Source organism: Micromesistius poutassou, assembly GCF_964030765.1.
Source record: "Micromesistius poutassou genome assembly, chromosome: 8".
In the NCBI taxonomy this organism is placed as follows: Eukaryota; Metazoa; Chordata; class Actinopteri; order Gadiformes; family Gadidae; genus Micromesistius; species Micromesistius poutassou.
In genome coordinates, this window is record NC_140278.1 from 17,442,719 (window position 1) to 17,466,461 (window position 23,743).

The following is a 23,743-nucleotide window of genomic DNA, read 5'->3' on the forward strand; positions in this document are numbered from 1 at the left end:
GTGTTGTGAGAATCCAAGGTCCAGAAGTTTTTCCACCAGTCTGTTTGGTATGATGGTGTTAAAAGCGGAACTGAAGTCGAGGAAGAGCATCCTGGCGTAACTCCCCATAGGCCTACTTCAAATATCATATTTAAGCAAATATGGCTTACAATGTATTTGTAGGTTTAATATGTCCATGTTTTCATCATACATGAATGCATTCAACCAATCCAATACACAAACCTGAAGACATTAAACAGGAGACTAATCCTGTGTAATAATAATTTTGCATCAAACTGCAAAACGACACTAGAAAAATAATGCACTTAAAAATCATTATTAAACAGCATGTGCAGAAATAGACTCAAATATTAGCGTAGTTAATATTAATTCGAATACATTATTCGAATACATTGCATTCTGCAATAGATGCCTGCATTTCTATGATCAGCTGTGTATAACCACATCGTTTTTATTCTGTCATGTTATTGTTGTCTTCTCTGGCTGGCACCTTCCCTGAAAGCTCTAGGTAGAAAAAGTGGGACATCGGGCCACACAAGGTAAACTTTTTTTTAATTTGTATTTCTCATCTTTGGTCGCTTGGTTTTATAACGTTTGGTTCCACTTTCCTTGGGGAACCCATCATCTGTAGCAGCATATGGCCCTATACATTATTGAATTTAAAAGTGTGCATTATTGACACAAAAATACTTTGAAGTGGTCCTCACTTAGGTTAAATTAAATATATAACCAACCCAATTGGACATTTGAAAACTTTTACTTTTCATGGGATGAAAACATTCCCATGTCCATGTGGAAGTGGTAGCGACCGCGGAGCCACCGGAAAGGGAATGGTCAGGGGCGGGATCTCAGCGGAGAAGCTAAGGGTTTATGGACATCGGCTCATATTAAGGGATGTACCTAACTTTTCCATCATAACAAAACAAAGGACAAACCTATATTAGCCAGGTAATATTGTTTACCACTGAAAGTCACTGGTAACACTGAGGGGGGTTAAGCAGGTTGTGCATTAAGTTTGCTCGCTAGCTCCGCTGGTCTGTAACGCTAGCCAGACAAAACGTTTTGGCCACCACCATACACTTTGGTTTTTCCTGAATTCGCCTGACCATTGTGCGGTGAATGCATGCCCTCGTTTATTTGGTCTAAAACCGTTTAAGATGTTAAATGGCATTTGTAATGGATGCACACAGTGTTGTTTGGGATTACATTCTCGCCAGTGTTGTTAGCCATAACCTGGTAGCCCCACACTTGTGTTCTCTCTTCCTGTTGCTCCTTCCCTCGCATTCATCTATCACGTTGACAGCCAGTCGGCCGCCTGCCGCTTATACCACCATCCATTGGTTCTGCGATTCTTGTGTCAATCTTTAACGTGTACTGTTGCCAATCTCGTCATGGACTATTGACTAGTGTTGTTGTCTTACTCTCAACCGTGGCAGACTTATTGGTGCATACTATACAATATAATTATCTGCAGCCAGGTATTCGGTATCTAGTATATTGAGAAAACTAGACACGGTTTTCATTATTTAATACCATGTATTCTTTCCAGCATGGATGCAGGTGAGGATCAAAACACGAGTTCCACCAATGGAAATGCTCAGACAGGGGGAAACTCCCGCCCATCCCAGATAGCACACATGTCTCTGTATGAGAGACAGGCTGTACAGGTATGGGTTTGTTTGGGTACCTACATTACATACAAATACATACATGTACTTGTAAATATTGCAGGAATACTGATTGTTTTTGCTTCTAAAGGGCTGATTATGGTCCTACGTTCACGCAACGCAAGGGGGTAATGGACCCCTTGCGTCCTTGCGGACCCTCCTTGCGTCCACCGCAAGGGCCTGACGTGCACCTCCCAAAAATTGTAACCTTGATCCGCTCACTAAAACCCGATGCAGGACCATAAACGTTCACGACTACGTCGAAGTGTCTGTGTGGTCCTTGCGTTGCATGAACGTGGGACCATAAAGAGCCCTTAAGAAAGATGCATGAAAAACCCATGTTGACCTGTCCATTATATGTGCAACTGGTTGACCTAGGCTCTCCAGGCACTTCAGAGGCAGCCAAATGCTGCTCAGTACTTCCAGCAGCTGATGCTGCAGCAGCAGCAAATCAACAGTGTCCAGCTCCACAACCTGGCTGCTGTGCAACAGGTAACATCCTGTACACGCATGTGACATTAAACATAAAACCTTGGAATTTATTCATATGTGTGTTTGCTTATCTTTTACATTAGGCAACGCTTGCTGCGAGTCGGCAGTCAAACTCTTCCAACAACAGTGTAGCCACCACCACTGTAAGTCTTATGGTTCATATTTTCCTTTTGTTAAAGCGAGGGCACAACAGCTGTTTTGATTGTTGAATATATGTTTTTATGGTTCCTTTCAGGTCAACCTGAGCACCACCTCTGGAGGAGGGACGTTGACTAATCCCCGCCCCCTTGGTCCAGCCTCCTGTGCGACAACAACTGCTCTAAACCAATCTGTTTTGTTGGGCGGGAACTCTGCCGGACAGGGACAGATGTATCTCAGAGTAAGTTAAAGTCAACATTGTTCTTGGACTATAACGTATTCTTTTTAGCTTAATCTAAGACACTATCATTCAGTATTTGATGTGTATAGCAATATCAGATGTTACCTTTCTTTAAATGGAATTTAACAAATTTCACTTCTGCAATCAAATTTAGATTCAGAATGAACCCATTGCTTGCTTATTCTTACCACAAAATAGGCTATAAACTATATTGGGAATTCAAATTGCAATAAATGATCACAAAACCGTTCCCCACATCTTTGCTTACATGGTGGTCTTTGTGCCCAAACGGTCCTGTTAATCATTGCTCACAGCACATGAGATCATGCCACTTCTGAATGTGACTAATATGTTACCATTGATTCCTTAGGTGAACCGCTCCATGAGAGCCCCACTTGCCTCCCAGCTTATATTCATGCCTGGTGGTACAGCCACAGCAGCTGTGGCCACAGTGACCCAGCAGCAGCCACAACACCAGCAGCAGCAGCAGCAGCAGCAGGAAACCAAGTCTACCTTTCCTAGCACTCCTTCAGAAAATGACCAGGTTAGAAAATTGTTAGAGATGCATTTTAATGAATTGGGATTTTAAAAGAACATTGTCCAACTCAATCTGTGTGTACATAAGTAGTGATGTAGTGATGATATATCCATTACAATATCTATTAACATTTTGAGTTGTGACGTGTCTGTTTGAATTGTGTTTTAATTAGTGTTTCACCGATTGATCGGGTAATGATCATTATCGGCCGATATACACCCTATACGCGTGATCACGTCGATGAACTTTGAATTTGCCAATTGAGGGAGCCCATCACGTGACTCAAAAACGATTGTCCACAAGACCTGCCGTCATTAGGTTCAGTCACTGAGACACTAATGTTATCCTGCTTTAACATTCATTTCATCTTGACTCACAATAAAGGTTCGCTTCACTTACCCATAGAAACATTTTTGTCGGTTATAGGATGCAATAACCAGCCAATAACCAGGTATTTTTTTCTAAAAGAAATGTTGGAGGTCTGCGTTAAAAGTAGTAGGTCATTATTATAAAACTTGTCAAACGCGTGGGGAACTCCGCCTACCAGGGCCAGCTACTTTTTAGGATTTGTTTGACCAGTACATTTTTACTCAAGTACACAGTTGCACCCCTTGTTATTGCAACCATCATCAGTAAGCAATCCCATTTCTCCAGGTGCAGAACCTGGCGCTGAACTGTGCCTCAGCCCCCAGAGCGATGGCGGTCAAGTCTGAGTTTCCAGACAGGAAGGATGCTGCCAACTTCTCATTTGGCCAACAACAGCAACAGCAGCCTTTCCCACAGACGGCCCAGCAGCAGCAAGTACAGCCACAGCCGCAGCAACTGACCAAGCAGATATCCACCTACCCCCAGCAGGCTACCGCCACGTGTGCGGGGACAAAGCCCGACGGCCAGGCCAACATTAACCCTGCTGCATTGGTTGCTCCTTCCTCGACATCCTCGGCTGCTCTACCCCTGTCCCAGCTCCTCCTCTCCCCCTCTGCTCTTTGCCAGGCAAGAGCAGTGACCACGGTTACCCCCTCTGCCACGGTGACGCACATCTTGGTCCCCACCTCGAGTGTTTCCACCTCCACACAGGGCTATTCGCTTGGCTCTGTAACCACTAAGGCCAGCATCAGCGCCCAGACACTGGTAGTGCAGCCTTTACAGCAAACTAACGTCACGGTGGACAAAGGCCCCGTACCCATCCAGCCCAAAACCGCTCAGGGACACCGCCTACCAGTCCAAATGCCCCCTCGACACCCGACGGCCATTCTCCCGGCCCTTCCCACCCACAGCCAGGGCCCCCCAGTGGGACACCACCCTCCCCACATCCCGGTCCAGCTGGTGGGAGCCCGACCCGGCTCTGCGGGGAACACGCAGGCCCTGGCCTTGGCCCAGAACCGAGGGAACCCGGCTCCGGAGAACACGACCGGCGGAAACAGTGGGGCCGTGGCCATGGTAAAGTTCATCACCTTTTGTTTTCCTTTAGGGGCTCTGGTGGAGGGGAGAACCACCTCGAGGGAACAAGGAGCTATAATATGTATTGTCTCCTGCCGTTAGACAAAGCCTGCCGTCGGCTCCTTGAAAAGGAAGTCGGACTCGGATGCCACAGAGCTGTCCGACTGCGCCTCGATGAGAGAGGCTGCTCCTCCTCTGTCCCCGGCCCCTGCTAAGGACTCTGGTACTACAGCGGCCCTCTCCACAACACACACACCACATACACTTAATGATCATTTTAGCCCGATATGGCAAATACAATTAGTGAAGTGTGAATGTTCAACGTTTAAGCCTGTTCTCTGGTCCTTTAATTTGACCAGCTCTGTCCGCCATCCCGGCCTTCTCGTCTCCCCCTCCGCTGTCCCTACTGCTGCCCTTGTCGAGGGCAGGCCTTGGGGACAAGGACAGAGCGCCTCTGCCCCAGGCCGTGGTCAAACCCCAAGTTCTCACCCACCTCATAGAGGGTTTTGTAATCCAGGAGGGAGCTGAACCTTTCCCCGTAAGTACCACCATAACCGTGTGGTCACACCAAGCCAATGGCATTGTCATGTATTCATCTCCATTAATGACCTCGTCTATGATGCCTATTTGTTGTTGTTATTGTTTTCGGTAGGTGGCAGGGCTCATGAAGGACAGAGAGTTTGCCTTGGTTGGGCGCTCAGAGAATGGATCTGCCAGTAAAGGTTGTTATTTCAGTTTGAAATCTTTCGGCCATACAACACAGTTAACCTAATATGATGTTATATTGTAACACTGTTCTGTCGGGTTCTCCCTAGTGTTGAAGTGTGAGTATTGCCAGAGTCTTGCTCCAGCCGGTCAGTTCAGAGGATCCAAGAGATTCTGTTCCAAGACCTGTGCTAAGAGGTATGGTTCATCTCATCCATACGCTATATTTTAAACACGTATATTGGTATATCATGTGGTTGTTTCAAACGTATGTACATATGCACACTAGTATCGAGCTGGTTTTATAGATCAGACGTAGCCCTGCTTACAATCACACATTCACATAAGGTGTGTGACCCCCTCCAGGTACAACGTGAGCTGCAGCCAGCACTTCCGCATCAGCAGGGGGCGCACTGTACCAGGGTCGCCCCCCCCGCAGCCGCCGCCTCCTCACCTGGAGACCTCCACTCGGCGGAGGGGGCCTCCTCGGAGGAGCAGCTCAGAGATCGCCTCTGCAAAAATATCAGGCAAACATTTACCTGTTAAGGTGAGTCCTGTTTACAGACTCCTATAGAGGTCACACAAACAAACAGACTTTATCCGTGGTGTGTGACCAAACATCAGGCAAATCAATCAAACCATGGTGACGTCTGCAAACAGCAGGTACCAGGACACCTTGAGTGAACTGGTCAAGAAGCTCCCCAAAGCTTACTAATGAATAGGGTAAAACTTGTTGTCAGTATGAAACTGAACTAGTGGGGTGTCACGATTCACCTATGCGCATTGAACCCCGATCTGAATGTAAATTATGCGAGTCCCAACCGACGCTTATGTAAAAGATATTGTCCGAAAATGGATTCAAACACACTAAACCGCTGAATCACTAAACTGTCTTCCAAAATGCCTCTCATGTACCCTACAAAAATCATCTCATCACCGCTGGTCCACGGCGCCCCAGAAACTGATCTACCAATCATCTGCACTTCCAAGCACAGAGCCAGAACTTCCTAGACTGGGTAGCCCCGCCCATTCTGCCAGCGATTTGAGTTCGCCCTACAAAAGGGTCTGGAGAAGAGCAATAAAATTCTTTCTAGTTTCGATACGTTTTTGCGGGAGCCAATCACCAAGCTGGCTTTTCCCCCTGGTGCGCTATTGGCTGGTTTAACACAATGACGACAGGGAAGCGACGGCAAGCAGCCAATTGCTGCTTGCCGTCGCAGAGTCAATATGTACAGAGTCAATTTAACTCCACCCGTTGATCACGCCTCTTGTGCTGAAGAAAATGATAGCAGCTTCCCCAGACCAACGTGCAATCTACGATTGAGCTTGGTCTGGCAATAGCCAGGCTAATAACTTCCCCGTTCTGTTTCAGAAAAATAGAAAAAAATTCACGTAAAATAGTCAAATAGTTTTCCCGAAACATAACTTTTTTTTAGCAACATGTCATGCAGTCGACCCTGTTAGGCCTCTTACACCACTTGAAGTGTCATTTAACGTACTGAAACAGTACCTAATTTCTCACATACCCGTGGTGATGTGTCTGGACAGCCGAAGGTATTGTGTTTCGGTTGTGTGCGGATGGTGTCGCAGTCAGGTTCAACAACGCCAGCATACTCACCCGTGTTCACAGTGGTTGTTTTCTTCAGACTTTGATTATACTGTGCCATTACTATTACACTGCTCTTTTACCAAGCAAGGACCGGGGATTTTCTTTATGATGAATTTTCAGTTATCATATTGTACACATTACTACACATTGTAAATGCTGATTCATTTATATTTATTTGTTTTTTCATTGTTGGTTTGATTAATACTGGTGATTATTTTCTATCCATCACCACAATTGAAGGCTAGAGCTTCCTTTGTGCATTTTAAGGGATGTTCCCGGGGGATGTACCCTATTGGTGAATACTAAGTATGCAGAACTATCACTATTGTCATAACTGAAAATTTGGATTAACTCTAGTACTTTTATAAGTAACCTGTATAACTGTAAACTTGGCAAGTACCATCATGTGAGTACTTTGATTTTGGTACTTGCAGATGCACATCCTGATGAAAAAGGCTTGTGGGCTTATTTTCTCTAACACGCATTCCTTCGTAGAATAACACGTATAACATGGTTACATTGTGCTCCGTTGTCAGATTAACGCTAATAAAATCACATTCCTACTACTACAACTACTTACATATTCTTTTACGGAGGCAGATTTAATAATCAGCCCACTGTTAGTAGGACTTTGAATAGTGTGATGTCAGTAACTGGAGGCACTTTGAATCCGGCCCTGATGGCCATAGTTTGAATGATAAGTAAGTGTTGTTATTGATACGAGAGCACCAGGTACAGTTTAAACCAGTTAAACCACAGTAGACTGTGCCTCACCAGACCCAATGTTGTGTGTTTAGTTACTATTTACAAATCTCGTTCCGTTACAGTGTCAGTCAGAGTCCAGTCACTCAGAAGAGCAGTCCAGCGATGGAGAAGAGGAGGAGGAGGAGGAAGAAGAGTTCTCGCCCTCGCTTTCCCCAAGCTCCTCCCTATCCTGTCCAAGGCCCGCCCACAGCGTCCCGCAGACAGACAGCTTGGCCCCAATCAACCACGCGATGGATGGCGCCAATGCCTCACCCGGGAGCCCCGCCAACTGGGGAGTGGCGGAAGTCTGCAGGTTCATCTCGTCACTGCAAGGTCCGTAGTCTTCCTAAAGAATGTGGTGGGGCCTGTTTCTAAAGCAGGTGCAATGGTGGGTGTGCTCATTGATCTGGTGTATTTACCGCGTGTCACGCCTTCTCTCTAAACAAAGGCTGCGAGGAGCTGGCCAGCCAGTTTCTCTCCCAGGAGATAGACGGCCAGGCCCTGATGCTGCTCAGAGAAGATCATCTCATATCCACCATGAACATCAAGCTGGGCCCCGCCCTCAAGATCTGCGCCTCGATCAACAGCCTACGAGACTGAGGTCTGAGGTCTGTGCTGCTCAGGCGCCATCAGCATGAATGGAGCAGACCAGAGGGGGTCTGGGGTTGACATGGAATCACATCACTGGGGTCTGCACAAGGCTTCAGACTGCAGCGAGTGGTTGCGGGATGATGATCAAATCATAACAGTGGACCATGGCTAACACAAAGACATACACTGATGGTTCTACTCTTTGGCTTTCATTGTGGGGGGTGGAAGGAGAAGGTTTGGGAATAAGTGCCCTGGCTTTGTCTTGGTAGAAAATTGAATGTGAAAACATATTATGTGTTAACCTCGGAGGTCCTATAGGCTTAAACGTTACGTTATGTCCGTTAGAGAGAAACAGCGAGTGGGATGTCTCCGTCAATGTATGTAGCAACTGTAGCGAGAGTATAATCTCTGTGTGTGACTGACATGTGCATTCAGAGCTAATCGTGCTAGCAAATAAGTTCTGCTTGTTAGGTCAAGTAAGTCTGTTGCATTATAAGAAACAGAACTGTTGCCTTTTAAACTCTTAAGTGAGGGTGCTTTAACTGGAGTGGTGAGCTGGAGGGTCAAACCCCACATTCATTCATTCCATTTCTTTGACAATGTTCCTTTTTTTTAAGCAAAAGAGTATATCTTTAAAACATGAAACCATGGCTCCGTACATATAGTGAAACACATTTTTTGAGTCTGTTCTTTTAGTCGTTTTTTATTGTACCAATTATAAAACACTTTTATACATTGTCTGTTTCTTTTTCATTTTGTACTACGATCAAAGTTCTATTTTTCCAGGGCAGTTTTACATGGATGTTTTATGTAGTGAGTTTTAGCAGCTTTAACCGACCTAACTACCTGAATAGAGGTGTGGTGGTCTCCTCTGTGGAGAACGGACCAGAAGCGCCCTGTCGACCTGTATGCAGTAATAAACCAATAAACAATGCCTGTTCAACCTAATGCTGGAATGTCTTCAGTCAATCACTGCAGGTGAGCTCTATTAGACCGCCTCATGGCTAACCCTAACACGATCACATCAGACATTGTGCAAAGTCCTGCGTACGACATCCTCACCTGGGAGCTTAAATAATCACAGTAAAACGTGTGTGTAACAAAATGTTGGGCCTATTCAACATTGCACATTCATTTAATTTCCACCTCTCCCGACGTGTTAAAATTCATTTTAACGATATATTAATTTATTTGTGATATATTTGCATCCATTTTTGTAAACATCAAAAATATATACATTGATTTTACCTAAAAGATGCGATGCTAGCAAAGCTTCGGTCAAGTTTGCCTATGATTGAAGCCATTTTAAACACATTTTAAGATAGTAATAAAAGTGATATGCATTGAAGCTGGGCATAGCTTGTGCCATCAATGACACTTCTGACACCATTAGGCAAAAGAGCTGCAGAACAGGTTCTCTTATGCCCCATAAGACCTCACGTGCACTCTGGGATCCATGTTCTCCGAAGTAGGCTCATTGGTCCATCTGTCTCTCAGCAAAGTGCATTGTTCAATATTTGTATGTGTGTTTGGCACAGCCAGTGGTTAGAATACAGTGTAGCTGTTGGCTTCCCCGTAGCCGGCTTCTTGCAGGTACCGCTCAATGTTCACTGGCTCTGGCCCCCGGAGGACCTTGTCACTGGCGTTCTTCTCGGATGATTGGAGCTTACGACTCAATTCAGCCAATGAGGTTCTCTCGTGTTCCTTCCATTGGCAACAGTTCTTAATCATTGAATACCTGAGCAATAGTGAGAGAATATGGCATAGTGAGAACATAATAGTTAACATTCAAAAGCAATCAGCAGCTGATCTGACACCAGGTGTGTATGAAGTGGGAGCATGATGTTTGGAAGGGGAATGGACACCCACAGTGTGTTAGAGCAGTTGGAAGGTTTCCTCAAGGTTTTCCCTCTTTGGTGGAACTGCAGGAGCTCCTTTACTGGGATTTCAGCAAACGGGGCTTCACCTGTGAAGAAAACAAAGGTAGGGAGACAGTGTTATAGCTATTTCAAATCTATCCTAGAGCAAGATTGTTTTTTTTACAACTTAAAATAAATTGATTCTTACCGAGTGTTGCCATTTCATACAAGAGGAGGCCAAAGGACCACCTTGAGAGAGCGAGAGAGAAGGAGAGAGAGAGAGGAGGGAGAGCGTAAGAGTGGTATCAATTTGATAGTGGATGAGCACGACAAAAACCTTTCATGCCGTCGTGCATGTCATTTTCCTTAGATCTCTACGTATTCGGTGAGAACTCACACATCACTGCTTTCACTGGCGGGTTTCTTGGTCAATAGCTCAGGGGCCTGCCACTTCTTTAGCCCAGGGTCGTCCTTATGGTTGTCCTTGCCTTGGTTCTTCCTGGTGTGTACTCCCTCCAGGCCCCAGAGCTTAGCCGTGTGCTCCCGGCTCACCAGCACACTGCGAGCCCGGATATTGCCATGGAGAAGATCTTTGCCATGAAGGAACTCCTAGTGAAGGCAACAATACACACGTTGAAGATTCGTGGTTCTGAAATTCTGACGTTTGCACATGTAAAACACTGTGGGTTGACTTTGCTTTGCCTCGTTTCTGTGGCAACCTCACAATAATACAAATATTAAGGGGAGGAGGAGGGGGATAAACTTGTTTTTTACAGAGTGTGTTGTGAACACCTGGAGTTCTATGCTGGATTGCACTTTGACCTTTGTCGCCTTACATGACAGATTTGAAAGTCAAATATATGTGGTGTGTGAGCCTAGGGTGCGAACCATACAAATCTGCAAGGTAATGATTTATTTCATATGCGTCTGGCCTCGCTCGCGTTCACACAGACTTCCAGCAGACCTGTCCTGGGTCTGGCCAATCACAACACTTTATTTAATATGTAGCATATTGATCTGGCAAAGTCAGGCTGCTTACTGACAACCAGTAAGATGCTGTATCGTAGAGGCGCACATACCAGAGCTGAAACCACCTGTTTGCCCATGGTAAAGATTCGTCTCTCGGTCATCTCACATGGAGGGTCTGCATTTTCCTAAGAAAGACAAACACACCCATGAGAATGAGATCTTTACCCCTCATACTTTGCTCTGACCATTTGATGGTCCTCATTTATATAGCGCTTTTATCCAAAGCGCTTTACATTGTTGACTGACATTCACCCATGCACGCACACATTCACACACCGACGGCGGAGTCAGCTGCGCAGGGCGACAGCCAGCTCATCAGGAGCAATTAGGGTGAGGTGTCTTACTCACGGACACCACGACCCTCAGCTAGGAGGAGTCGGGGATCGAACCAGCAACCTTGCGGTTACCAGCCAACCCGCTCTACCTCCTGAGCTAATGCCGCCCTGCCCCATTTCCAGAACAAGATAGTTAACATTTAAACACACAGCTCTAAGTAAACACATACAAAACGATATTACAGGGAATAAGCCAGTGTAGTACCCCTCCCCAGCCCCGGCTTACTGTCTGCCTGCATCTCCAGAGGAACCCGAGCAGGTCTCGGTTCTCCAGCTCTTCCACCACGGTGACCAGCGGCGCCCGCAGAGACACCACACCCAGCAGCTCTGGGAGGAAGGGGTGAGGGCCCAGCTGGGACAGGAAGGAGGCGAAGCCCAGGAAGGTATGTCTTTCTTTGGCGTCCGCAGTGTCTAGGCGGACAGAAAACATGGGACAAATCAGTATTGAGTAGTAACTAAACAAATCCTTCCTCTAGAACTGCCAGTGGTTTGAATGAATGGGAGGTCTGTGTTCAGGCACCAAGTATCTGAGTAAACATCACAACAACTACTGTAATACGGTCCCTTGTGTAGAATCTTTAACCAAGACCTTGAATCGAAATACTGGTCAGGCCTTAGAGGAACTGGAGTAGATTCTGTTTCAAACACCTGATGAAATCCATCCTCTCTCTCTCTCTCTCTCTCTCTCTCTCTCTCTCTCTCTCACACACACACACACCTGAGAGCACGCGCAGCACCACGTTGCGGTTCTCCATGCGGGCGCGGTAGAGGGACACGGCGGTGTCCGAGCGCAGGGAGAAGGTGGTGGGCAGAGCCGTCACCAGGTTGAAGGACTCGGGCAGCCTCTGGCGCGGCAGCTCCCTGGGCTGCACCGTGGGGGTGTAGCTGGGCCGGTACTGGTGCGTCTGCGGGGGGATGCCCAGTTTCAGAGTGGGGGTGTCCACCGTGTGCAGGAGGTTCCTGTCGGTGTAGGTGCTGGGCGGGCTGAAGGTGGAGTAGGAGCTGGCTATGTCCAGCGCTATGCTCTCGTTCTCCAGCACATTGATACCTGGAGGAGCTGCGGACAGAGAGAGGGAGGGACGGATTGAAGTGTGAGGAGAGGGAGAGTGAGAAGACAGGCCATTTGGTATCGTTGCTCTTGTACCGGAATTTGCATGACAGTACAGCTAGCAAAACTGAGAGGGTGTGACCACCACCCCTTGAGCAAACAAATAACTGCCAGTGCCTACAGTATATTTACAACACAGCAATAGGACTGGGGGATTATTGAATTGTTATTGAACATTAAATCATATAGATTCTTAATGTAGATACTGTATAAAAAAAGTTGTCATATACATTTACATTTAGGGTATTTAGCAGATGCTTTTATCCAAAGCGACTTACAATAAGTATACAATGTGTACAATTTATACAATATATACAATATGTATACAATATACATATATCCCTTATAGATTTCTGTGCAATAATCACAATGATACATCGGTCCATGACCTCCACCTATTTAACCCACACACAGCCTCACCATCAATGCCATGCAGCGTGCGCCTGGCCCGCTGTCTGTAGGCTGACTGCTTGGCCTTGGGCTTGATGCGCTCCACCTTCTCTGGGCAGAAGCGCAGCAGCAGGATGAAGACCAGCGTGACCAGGAAGCTGGCCAGCAACAGGATGGGCACCACGATCACCTCCTGCTCATACACACGGATCTCTGTAGCAGGGAGCGGGAAACACGAACCACGTTACGCTTGAGTTGAATCCGTGGTGTTGGCCGACGCTATTGCAATGAGCTCCCCTGCATCGGGTTGCAGCTGATTAAGGCCCTGTCCCATTTCTCCCCCCTTAAAACTTCCACTTGGTTTGGACTTGCCCTCAACAGTAAATCTTCGTTTTAAGCCTGCATCGGACCTCACTACGTTTTGAGGGTTGATTATGAGGGCAAAATAGCACTCCCCCTTGCTCCCTACAGTAATGGGACACCCTACCCCTACAGGAGAACGCGCAAAATATAAGGTTAGGGCAAAAATCTAGGGTTAGGGGAGGTGTTGGGACGGGGCCTATAGTATTATTCTACAGAGTATTCTACAGGGCCTGTGGCATGCAGTGGGAGACTAGGAACTAGTGTATATGATTTTCAATTACCAAATACAATACCACAATGCCATACAATGTCTTGATTTACCAAATCAAGAGAAAATGAAGTGAGAATTCACCCATCCGTACCACAAATGGTATCCCCTGGACCACATTGGGAGTCAGCGTCAGACACGGAAGACATCCTGTTCAATAGAAACGTTGTAAATTAGATGAGATGAAAACATTTGTTTAACATTTGTTTAACACCTTTCCACATCATTAGTGAATGGCCCATGTATTTCATTCATATCTAAGGTCATCTATGTGGTTGTAGGCTACATAGATGGTATTTGTATAAAAAATACAGAAACTGCTTTGAGATTGCTATCACGTACACACTGGCTTGCAGTTGTTGATTCTGATCCTTTTGTGGCAATAGGGGTGCCATAGTGACCTGTTCTGCTTATCTAATGGTCTACTTTTGGATAACCTGAGAAGTGTCTGGTACGTCACTCTGATCAGCAGTGACAACAACAAGGAAGCCGTCTGGCCTCACACAGATCCACATGCAGTCTCCGTCTCTTGTTATGTTCTTTGTCTTGGAGGAAGAGTTTATGTAAAAGCGTACTATATTTAAACCAAGAAGTTTTTATGCATTCTTTTTTATTTTCCTAGGAAATAACAATATATGAAACAATAATTTGATGCGGCTTTTAGGTGGTGGCTCTTATTGCTTTTAAGAGCAGCTTTGTATTCTGATCTAAAATACAGCAGCAATCACTTCCCGTCACTGTATACAGCAAATTATGCTTGGCGTCATACCTGGAATCCTTCCTAACCTGTCTGCTCTGCAGGTTAGTAGCGGGAGGGAAAGCACGCACACTGTCAACGTGTCACATCCAGCGCTAACATTAATACACATACAATAAAACACACATATGGACATATTCAGAATTCATAATCCCATATGCACTTATGTGCTTATTACGTGTATTAGGGTGACTGAGCCAGGAAGGCTTCAAAAACAAAATACATTTCCCTATCCCATCTCTATAGCCTACATAACACATTTCAGATAATACTACGACAATACAGCATCCAGGAATGACCTAGGCTACAAAGCGTAACAACTGTTTTAAAAAAAAATAGAAAATACAAATATACCAACATACCTTATTCCTTACGTTCTCTGATAGTGTAATTTGTCAATATATCCGGAGAGCTGTTTAATTCAGACTAGTTCTGGACTAGACTAACACCCTGGTTGTTAGTGGGTCTCCCATGTAGGCTACTCAGCACGAGTTTCATACATTTCCCCGTCTGAGCCTAGATGGAGCAGTCTGCCGCGCCGGGTTAGCTCTGCATTGTCTTGTTTCTCTGGTGACCGGAGAGGACTCACGGGATCCTGGCTGTTTGTTCAGGTGACACCTTCTGTTTTTATGAGTAACCCCACCCTCTTCCCCTCTCCCGCTTTTATTTCCTCCTTCTTTTCGTCAATCACCTCGTGAAGAGTGGGGCCAAGAGATTAATCAAGGTTTCGGGATCTCAATAGAATAGTCCCAACTTCTGGTTGTGTGTTTACCATAAGGGTCTCCCCTGGCACTGTTCTTCACTGTGAGGTTGTATCATCTCAAGCCATTGTGCGTCAGCCAATGCTTACTCTATCTACTTGTCTTTGTTAAGCAAACAGGTTCTGCCACTTTTGTGTTTTTTGTTCTGCTGTTTAGTCTATTGTATCCGCATATCTGGCATTTTTCTCACTCCATTTCTTTCATCAGATCTCTCAAAAACGAACCTGTATGGCAGCTTTTCTCACCTTTGGGACAAGATGCAGGTGCAAAAATAGCTTGATCATTAAAAAAAGAAACAAGTGACAATGACAAACAATCAACTTCTACAGTATTTATTTATGAAGCAAGGATATTTGTGAAACTAAACATCCTGTTTTCAGAGTTAAATTGTCACGTTGAAGAGTTTTAGAAAGTGCTATCGGTACATAGATGAACCACTCAGTAGTGAACAGCATCCACATTGTCTAAAGGCAGGTGTCAAAAGTTAAAGTTTGGCAGCGGATTGTATGGGCTGAGGTCCAAGCCACTTCTCTCCTAGAACATAAAAAACAACATATGGATGATGAATGAAAGATACAAAGAAATTAATCGGAAATTGGCAACGATAATTCACTCATAATTGTATTTGCAGTGTTAAAAAATGCCTACCAATGCAGTGCGCCATCAGCTCAAAACGGTCAGAGCCAAAAAACCGCTCTGGCTTTCCATCTACATGACAAACGATTAGGGGGAAGCCAAAAGCCTGCAGAAATACCAACAACAATTTAGATTAGTCCAAAAACATGGAAGATGGAAACATGGAAACTTGTTGAAACATGGACTCGTTCCAAACTCATTCATGTACTTAAAAACAAACAAACAGATCAAACAAGGTAATCTCTCTTACCCCGTGATCAAGTGCTTCCTGTGTGGTGCTTTTCAACTTGTCCTTAATCTCCTTGGTGGAGGACAGCCTCAGCAACTCTCCCACCTCACCGGCAGACATCCCTGCCTTCATCGCTGCCTGCAAGACAACAGCAGTTAAAACAGCAGCACACATTTCACCAGTTATACAGTTCCACTCTATACACTTTATAGAATGGAACTGATTAGCCAAATAGGCTAAAGCTGATCCTTTTACTGTACAGTTAATCAAAGGGGACTGTCCACGAATCTATAAACAAATAAACTAAACCTAACACTTAGGAGGAGATCATCTCTTCTGAGGAGATGGAGCCTACCTCGGAGAGGGACTCGGGTGTGGTGATGTCTTTGTCTTGACTCCAGATTCTTCTCCACAGCTCCCTAGAAACAAGCTCTACCTGCCTGTCATCCTTTGCTTGCCCCTGCACGGCCGCCACAAACCGCATTGCAGACAAGGAGCCTGGGTTGAATTATACAAAAAATGGATTTTATTCATTATGTGGACAAGGGATTGGTTCCTCTATCTTTAAACAGTTAAGCATTTGAATAAAAGAGAGCAGGGCATGCATATTCTGTGGTGGTGACTATGACTCACAGCTAAAAGGTTGTATTGTGGCATTTTAACAATGTCACTGTTGTAAACAGCTGCAAAGCCCAATGAGGTGGCCATACCTTTATCAAACATGGCCTCGAAAGGGTTACTGGGAGCCTTAAGTGGAACCTCAAAGTACTGGGCCAGGCGCTCCAAATCCTTGGTCATGTACAGGAATTTGTTTGGAACGAGCCCCGGAGGTTTGTTTCCTGCATTATAGGAACACACAATTGTGACACAAGCTTGTCAACTATGGACACACATGTGTAGACTATGTTTGCATTACCACACATATGCAATAGTAATAAACCAATACAGGAACAACAAAAAAGGTTCAACACAGCTACTGATTGACCATAAGCTTACCAGACCCTTGCATAACGCCTCCCAAGAAACCAGGACGCAATTTCAGTTCGATGTTCCACACGTTTCGATATCGGCACATAACCTAAATATGTACAATATGCACATTGTTATTGTTATTATCAGTATTTCATCTTCAACATTGCAATAGCAACATGATCTGTACGAACCTCAAATGAAAGCCAGGTGTACGGGGAAACCACATCAAAGAACAACTCGACCACTTTCTTAGAAGACATCTTCAGGATGTTTGTGTCTCTTGGATTGTCGTCCTCTGCGACGCAGCCTATAATACTTTTATTTGTAGCCTATTGCTGGAGTGAAACAGAAAGTTGAATCGAGTCGAATCAGGGTCGTTGTCTGTCTACCTTTCCGCAGTGTGTCAAAGTTCACTTGAATCTCCCAATGCAGACTTGGCAAGTCTTCGCATTAAATGTGTCAATTCAATTCATCAATGATATGTATATATTTTTTTCTAATAAAATGTTCAGCTCGTTTAGATGTGGTGCAGGGAGATCATATATTTAACTTTGGATACATTCTAAGCAGCGTGAAAGATATGTTGAGGACATGTAAATCATGTGGATAGTCACTACCGCGACGTCCCAGTGGTATTTGTGCTGATCCGGTTGTTGTTGTTCTAGCATTGGCAACCTACCACTGACGAGAAGGCTTCCTTCCGCTTTCCTCCACGCTTCGTTTGTTTTGGAATAAAAAAGGAGCGGATCGGCAGACAAAATACTGCCACCCCTTGGCAGCACTTGGGCTGAATATAACAAGACAACATGTTTGACCGTCTTTGACCTTCATTTGGCTTTGATCAATGAAGACATACATTTATTTTTCGATTCCCTCTCTAAGTTTACAAGTACAATAGATAAAATACATTCTGTGTCATTAAGGCCTACTAAAATTTACTAGAAAAAATAAAATAGTACATATTTTAATTTAAACAATTATAGACAACCAGGGCGCATATTTGTATACACTTTGCAGCTATGTCTCTTCATGAGAACACTGTTGGTTTCCGAGGTCGGCCGATTCTGAATTTTCTACCACAGGAATTGTAGAGTCTGGGTTTTTTTCACTGAAAAGCAGAACAAAAACAACCAATTATTCTTATCGGCAACCTTTATTTAAACAGAGAAGCTTGATTAAGTCCCATGACTCTTTTAATGAGGCCTTGCGTACAGACAATATGCCATGGCAGTGATACCCAGGGAGATATGAACAATCAATATATAAATAAATCATTAAAATAAAACACATAAAATAGAAAAATACTTACTGTATATAACAATATACTGATATATAGAGGATTGGGCCGTCCCATGTTGTTTAATATTGTTTTGCATTGGCCCAGCAGAATGCGCTTTTCTTGTTTCAGTCTTTGTTTTTATTTTTTCAAATATTTTGGGGCACATAATTTTTAAAGCTGTTTTCCCTAGTTCAGAGGAGGCTCCAGGTGCGTGCAGAACTAGCCTGCTTGTGTGTGTGAACTGGATTTCCACTGTAAAAATTGGATGGTAGTTTCATAAGAATAGTCTTATAAACATCAAACTGTGTTCCTCCCTTCTTATTGTGAGGGAGGGCCAGCCTGCCTTGCTGTAAAAGAGGCAATGATGGATAGAGTACTTATCTGCTGTGATGATACAGAGAGATGGGCGATAAAGGTTTTGATGCATTAGCAGCAGCATGCCTAAATAAAATGTCCCCATAATCCAACGCAGGTAGAAATGCGGCCTGAACAATGCATTTATTTTTTGCAGAAGAGAATCATGCCTTGTCTCTGTATAGGAAGTCCAACCTGACCCTATTTTTCCCCCTCATATACATATAACTGTAATAATACATTACATTACAGACATTGATAACTGAACAGTTGCTTAAATTTCATTGCCCTTACCTCTCATCATCTTTCTCTGCATATGCAGTCTGCAATGAAGTCAGAAATGAGATTCAATATCACTAATTTCAGAAAAGGTATCTCATCCTATGTATTTTATTTTTCAAAGAGAGGTGGATAACTTACCTTTGGCCTGTGCGTTACAATCCCCCCAATTTTCTTGGGAACACCGAGTGTGTCAAAAGAATGACTGCGCACGCGTATGGCTCTCTGGTGAGAGAATCAGGACAGAAAGTATTTACACCCTATTGGGTAAAGCTCCAAAGCCAAGACTGATAAGAATTTAGTATTAACCTTGAAGTTTTCGATGAAACCTCCACTGCCTTCGGACACGCCCCTAAGCCCGTCACTCGACGGCAAGGCCGTCGAGGATGGATCTCCCAGCATGCACTGGGAGCGGGCGGACAGTTCGTTCTGCAGGCCTTCTAGTAGGGACGAACGGGTGCGAAGCTTGATAAGAAAGATGATGAACAATGAACAAGCATGGGTAAAGTGGCATCGGCTGATTGTGAATGAACTTTGACCTCACTGAGAGCTTTGCTTCCATATCGCGTGTATCTGCCTACCTCCAAACGGCTGAACCTCTCTGCCTTGTAACAGGAGATCTCTGCATTGATAAGTTTGGAGAGGAGGAACTGTCTAAGCAAGGAACTCTGGAGGACGAGAGTCAGATTAAATATTTGCATTGGGTTAACACATAGAGGTTGAAAGCTGTCATGCGGTGTATGTCCCGGTCCCTTACATCGGTAAATATGGGAGGATCTGGTAGAACAGGACCAAAAGGGGGGACGTCCTCTCTGGCGGTCACACAAACCTGCAAATAGACGATGTTCTTACTTAAATTAACAACCATCAGGACCAAACAAACTATTTATCTCATAATGGAAATAAGCACTTTTTGTTTTGTCTTTTGTCTTTGACTCAAATCCTTGTAGTTATGTAATGTCTGCACCTTACACATACATCACTAATGGCTGACCTGGTATCCTCCTGCTGCTGTCTGGTCCTGCTCTCCCCGAACCTTGCGGACCACCAGGAAGCAGTGCAGGAAGTGGGAGCTGATGATATCAGAGATGAAAGGGGTCTTGCCTTCCTGGTAAACCAATGCCACGATGTCATTCCCAATGTGTCGCTTCCTCTGTAACTAAGTTGCGGAGATAAAAGAAGAGAGGAGGAGGAGGAGGAGGGGAAAAGTTAATTGGCGATGATCTTTTTTCCAAACATTACCGTCTCACAGTAAGTTTGAAGCATCTCATTTGGAAAGACACGGCTCTTAATCACTATGACAAAATTGATTACAGTTGATGCAGCCGCTGACCTGCTGTGGGTCGCTCTCGGTAAACGGCAGCTTGGTGGCTACATGGAACATGATATGTCTTCCTTGGAAGGAAGTGACGACTGCATCGTCTCCAGTTTGACCATGAGACACGTCCAGACCTCCTCTGAATCTGAGACAAGAGTGATACGAGACCTCATGTGATGACAGGGCATGACATATTTGTAATTTAAAATGAAGACACCGCTAGTTATTTTCCTTTTACCCGGTGAATCCCTGCAGTTGAACTGTCTCTCCCAAGATGGACAGGAACTCTTGGAACTCCTGAGTTTCCTCTGTGTTGCTCAGTATGTCCTCTTCCATGAACTATACACAAAGACATGTTTCCACGATGGAGGGCACGGTCTGTACATGTCGCCATAATAGCAGAATGTGTTCCAATGGGTTTTTAAGAAATATACCTGCCATGAATCTGCCAAACTCTACCTGCAACTGTTTTAATTGAGCTATATTTTATTTTGTTTTAATTCCAGCCATTCCACAGAGATTTCATCTCTGTGTAAATGTTTACATTTTATTTTTTTCTTTATCAGTTGTTGTATATTTGATGCATTTGCATTGTATATTGTGTATATATTGTTGTTTTTGCTGACTCAACATCATTGCAAATGAGGGTCACGCCTCAATTGATCTTTCGAGTATAAATAAAGGTTAAATGAAATGAAAATGAAAATACCTGCCCTTCTTTCTGGAGCAAGATGCCAAACTTGAAATTGGACGACACCCTGTGCTCATCAAACGCTATTATCAACTCCGGAGCCTAGAGATTTGACGACAGATGATGATGAAGATTTAACAGATAGGGAATAAGCTGAGATATATTTTGGGAAAGTAGTGGTATAGATGAATATATATTATATTCAATATGAATGTCAATATATGAATGTCAATCCTGTATAGAATAGTGTCCCACCTTCAGATAGCTGACTGCTTCAAACCGGGTCACGGTGACATTCTCACAGAGCCTCTAGAAGTGATATGACAGTGGAGGTCATTGTAATATTATATATACATTTTTATAAAGACATCTACAATCTGTCAACTGCAGGTAATCTGCTTACCTTGGCTAACTCAACAGCAGAAGGAACATTGGGGAAAAGAGAAAGGGAGAAAACTCCATGCAGAGAGCATTCCTTCATCCTGCAAGACAATAATATTGTTTTTTAGAAAGCTTAGATGCTTTCTTAAATCACTTTGGAATAACAACAATAATTATAAAATAATTAATAAAAATATAAATACATCTTAACACTGTATAAACTACATTGTCAAAAGTCTAAATCATCAAACCCTGAAAGATTAATAAAGTAGACAAAATATCCAAACCTTAGGATGACTCGTATTTTCTGATGTTCTCCCTCCAAACACACAGAGAGCACCAGTGGACCCAGAGAGGCATCCACTGCTATGAACGTGTGATGGTACTGAAAGAAAGAAGACAGACCAGCTACATCAGGTATGGTAAGGGTGGGGCTTGACTCCCAGCCAGGGGCACTGCGCTCAAACACCCATTTCTGTCATTCTTGACCTTTTTTTTTTTTCTTCTTCCTTAAAGCATCTGCCAAATGACAAAAAAAATAGCTAAACAGCAAATACATGCAAACACGATAATCGATTTAATGTTAACAATCGCTTATATTTTTGGGGATATGTCACACAGTAATGAAGGTTATGCCCGCTGACCCGTGAGTCGAAGAACTCTCGATAGATCTTGGCATCGCTGTCTCGCTCCAATATATCATAGCAGGCTGGGTCCAGGCCGTGTTGGGGAGAAGTACAGGGGCTCATGGCTACAAGCTTATCCAGGGGGGGATCCAGCCAGTAGCCTCCCAACTTGGGTGGGAGAACGAGGGGCACCTCACCTCCTATCTTCAGCAGTTGGGTCTGCGACGGAACCAAGACGAGGCCTCTCGTGTTAATGGTGGTCTGTTCACCTTTATTTACATTGTTATTATTTAGCACTGTTGTTGTTGTGGGCCAATAAAACCATGTGTCTAGGCATGTGTTACAACAGCTTAGAGTGGAATTTAGAGTGGCTGACCTTAATAGGTGGCGGGAATACACATCGTTGCTCGTCTATTCTACTTCCCTAATGGAGGAGAAGAAGGAAGAAGAGCAGCGATACAATGGTGAACAGATGCCATTGTTCATCAAGGAAGCAGGAAAAAAGACACGCACTTAAAACTCTTACCTGCAGCTTTTCGATGATCTCGAACAGCTCCGTAACCTGTAATCAACAGCGGTCGGCCGCAGGGACAGACAGAGGAGGAACAGTCGAATGGCAGACAAGTAAAAGAAGAAACGTGGGTTTAAAGAGGAAGATGACAACGAATGACTCACAACAATTCACTGGAATGGAAAGGAATAGAAAATGCTGCTGTTATAGTGTTCGACGAGCTGTCCATCAGTCTTTGAATACATTAAATGATGTATAGTTATAGTTAATTATATATATCTATACATATAGATATATATAATGAACTGTCCGAAACAAATGCTGAAAAGATGACAATGGTGATCACCCTCTGGTTGCTGCTGACAGAGCAGAACGGCTTTGCGTCCCTTGCAGCAGAAAGGGCCAGGACGTCTTGTGTGCTGAGGTCCGGTTCTGGTCTGCAGCCACAGGTGGATATGCACACATTAAGGATTAATGCGTGCATAGCCACATTTATTGCACTCAATTGTCATTATACATATCCACAGTAAAAAATGGGAATCCTACAGTTTTCTCATTACCATATGTAAACCAGCCTGCACTGTAAACAAGGAAAGGTTATCTACTGAAGCGGGAAATGTATTATGACACAACAAACAAAGGGAGCATTCATTCTTCAGGACCCGAATCGGCCCACACATATACACTTTCATTCAAATTTGATTGAGTTGATCTTTTCAAGTTAAAGATGTCTCCACTCACCTCCCACATGTTTCTAGAGTGACACTTGTCTTCCTGGGGAGCAACTTGATGTTCCTCTTTTCTTCATCCATGACTCTGTGGCACTGTGAGCGTTTGGCATACACCAGTTGGCTGTGGTGTCAATCTGATGGGGCTGGTTAAGGACTGAATTAATTCTCTCTATCATTCTGCCACTCCTCCTCGTCTACCTCCTCCTCTATCTATGCCCCCTGCCTCTCACTCATTTAAGCTCTCTGCACTTCCTTCCCTCTATCCCGCTGTCAGCCAGAGACACCGAGTTAACCCACTCTTGGCCACAGGTGCATTTCAAATAACAAGCAGCCATGACCTCTGACACGAGACGAGCCAGTAAGTGAGCGGCGTCTATAGATCGCATGATGTAATATTCCACTAGTAATACTTTCTGAGGAGGGACTGAGGTCACACGTCTTGGAAAGGAATAGATATTGTAGATTGTTCTCATGGACCTGTTACCCTTTTAGTCAGTAGAAATCATCAATTATTGATGGACCACACAGCGAGGGCAGGGAGACAGACAGCAGGAGAGGGTAAAGGAAGCCCAGAGAATAAGAAAAAGATAAAGAGAGAAATGGGGTAAACGAACAAAAAAGCAGACTTCTGATATTATAAATGTATATATGTATATATATGAACGTTATTGCATAACGTGTTGTACGCCTACACAAACCAT

General features: G+C 44.3%; 4 protein-coding genes across 5 annotated transcripts; 1 reads left to right on the top strand and 3 right to left on the bottom strand.

Annotated features, from left to right (window-relative positions):
* The first annotated feature begins 839 nt into the window (after positions 1-839).
* Positions 840-8,983, top strand: phc1 (polyhomeotic homolog 1). The gene is made up of 14 exons (XM_084471962.1): positions 840-948; positions 1,550-1,667; positions 2,046-2,159; positions 2,243-2,302; positions 2,395-2,538; positions 2,909-3,082; positions 3,731-4,516; positions 4,619-4,739; positions 4,876-5,054; positions 5,169-5,238; positions 5,332-5,419; positions 5,588-5,768; positions 7,658-7,907; positions 8,023-8,983. Exons 2-14 carry the CDS (start codon positions 1,551-1,553, stop codon positions 8,172-8,174), a joined length of 2,436 nt encoding a protein of 811 aa, XP_084328088.1. The 5' UTR covers positions 840-948; position 1,550; the 3' UTR covers positions 8,175-8,983.
* A 727-nt stretch (positions 8,984-9,710) lies between these two features.
* styk1b (serine/threonine/tyrosine kinase 1b) lies at positions 9,711-13,666 on the bottom strand (the record flags this gene model as incomplete). 2 transcript variants are annotated; one of them, XM_084471986.1, is made up of 9 exons in its annotated part: positions 9,711-9,903; positions 10,035-10,131; positions 10,233-10,273; positions 10,422-10,633; positions 11,104-11,178; positions 11,618-11,799; positions 12,107-12,445; positions 12,917-13,099; positions 13,612-13,666. In XM_084471986.1, the coding sequence occupies 9 exons, from the start codon at positions 13,664-13,666 to the stop codon at positions 9,711-9,713; spliced, it is 1,377 nt and encodes a 458-aa protein (XP_084328112.1). The 2 variants fall into 2 exon arrangements, with proteins under 2 accessions (XP_084328112.1, XP_084328111.1); XM_084471985.1 differs by having other exon boundaries at positions 11,615-11,799.
* A 1,685-nt stretch (positions 13,667-15,351) lies between these two features.
* On the bottom strand, positions 15,352-17,431 carry LOC311351850 (glutathione S-transferase kappa 1-like). Its single transcript, XM_084472002.1, has 7 exons — positions 17,064-17,431; positions 16,897-16,978; positions 16,611-16,739; positions 16,256-16,398; positions 15,922-16,038; positions 15,684-15,777; positions 15,352-15,569 (listed from the first exon to the last, which is right to left on the bottom strand). The coding sequence occupies exons 1-7, from the start codon at positions 17,130-17,132 to the stop codon at positions 15,520-15,522; spliced, it is 684 nt and encodes a 227-aa protein (XP_084328128.1). The 5' UTR covers positions 17,133-17,431; the 3' UTR covers positions 15,352-15,519.
* A 370-nt stretch (positions 17,432-17,801) lies between these two features.
* On the bottom strand, positions 17,802-23,269 carry rap1gapl (RAP1 GTPase activating protein-like). Its single transcript, XM_084471979.1, has 18 exons — positions 23,053-23,269; positions 22,658-22,748; positions 22,327-22,362; positions 22,177-22,224; positions 21,819-22,019; positions 21,462-21,559; positions 21,197-21,275; positions 21,049-21,102; positions 20,812-20,895; positions 20,341-20,441; positions 20,118-20,247; positions 19,779-19,943; positions 19,542-19,613; positions 19,366-19,452; positions 19,094-19,249; positions 18,926-19,009; positions 18,800-18,828; positions 17,802-17,980 (listed from the first exon to the last, which is right to left on the bottom strand). The coding sequence occupies exons 1-18, from the start codon at positions 23,121-23,123 to the stop codon at positions 17,890-17,892; spliced, it is 1,677 nt and encodes a 558-aa protein (XP_084328105.1). The 5' UTR covers positions 23,124-23,269; the 3' UTR covers positions 17,802-17,889.
* Positions 23,270-23,743: the final 474 nt, after the last annotated feature.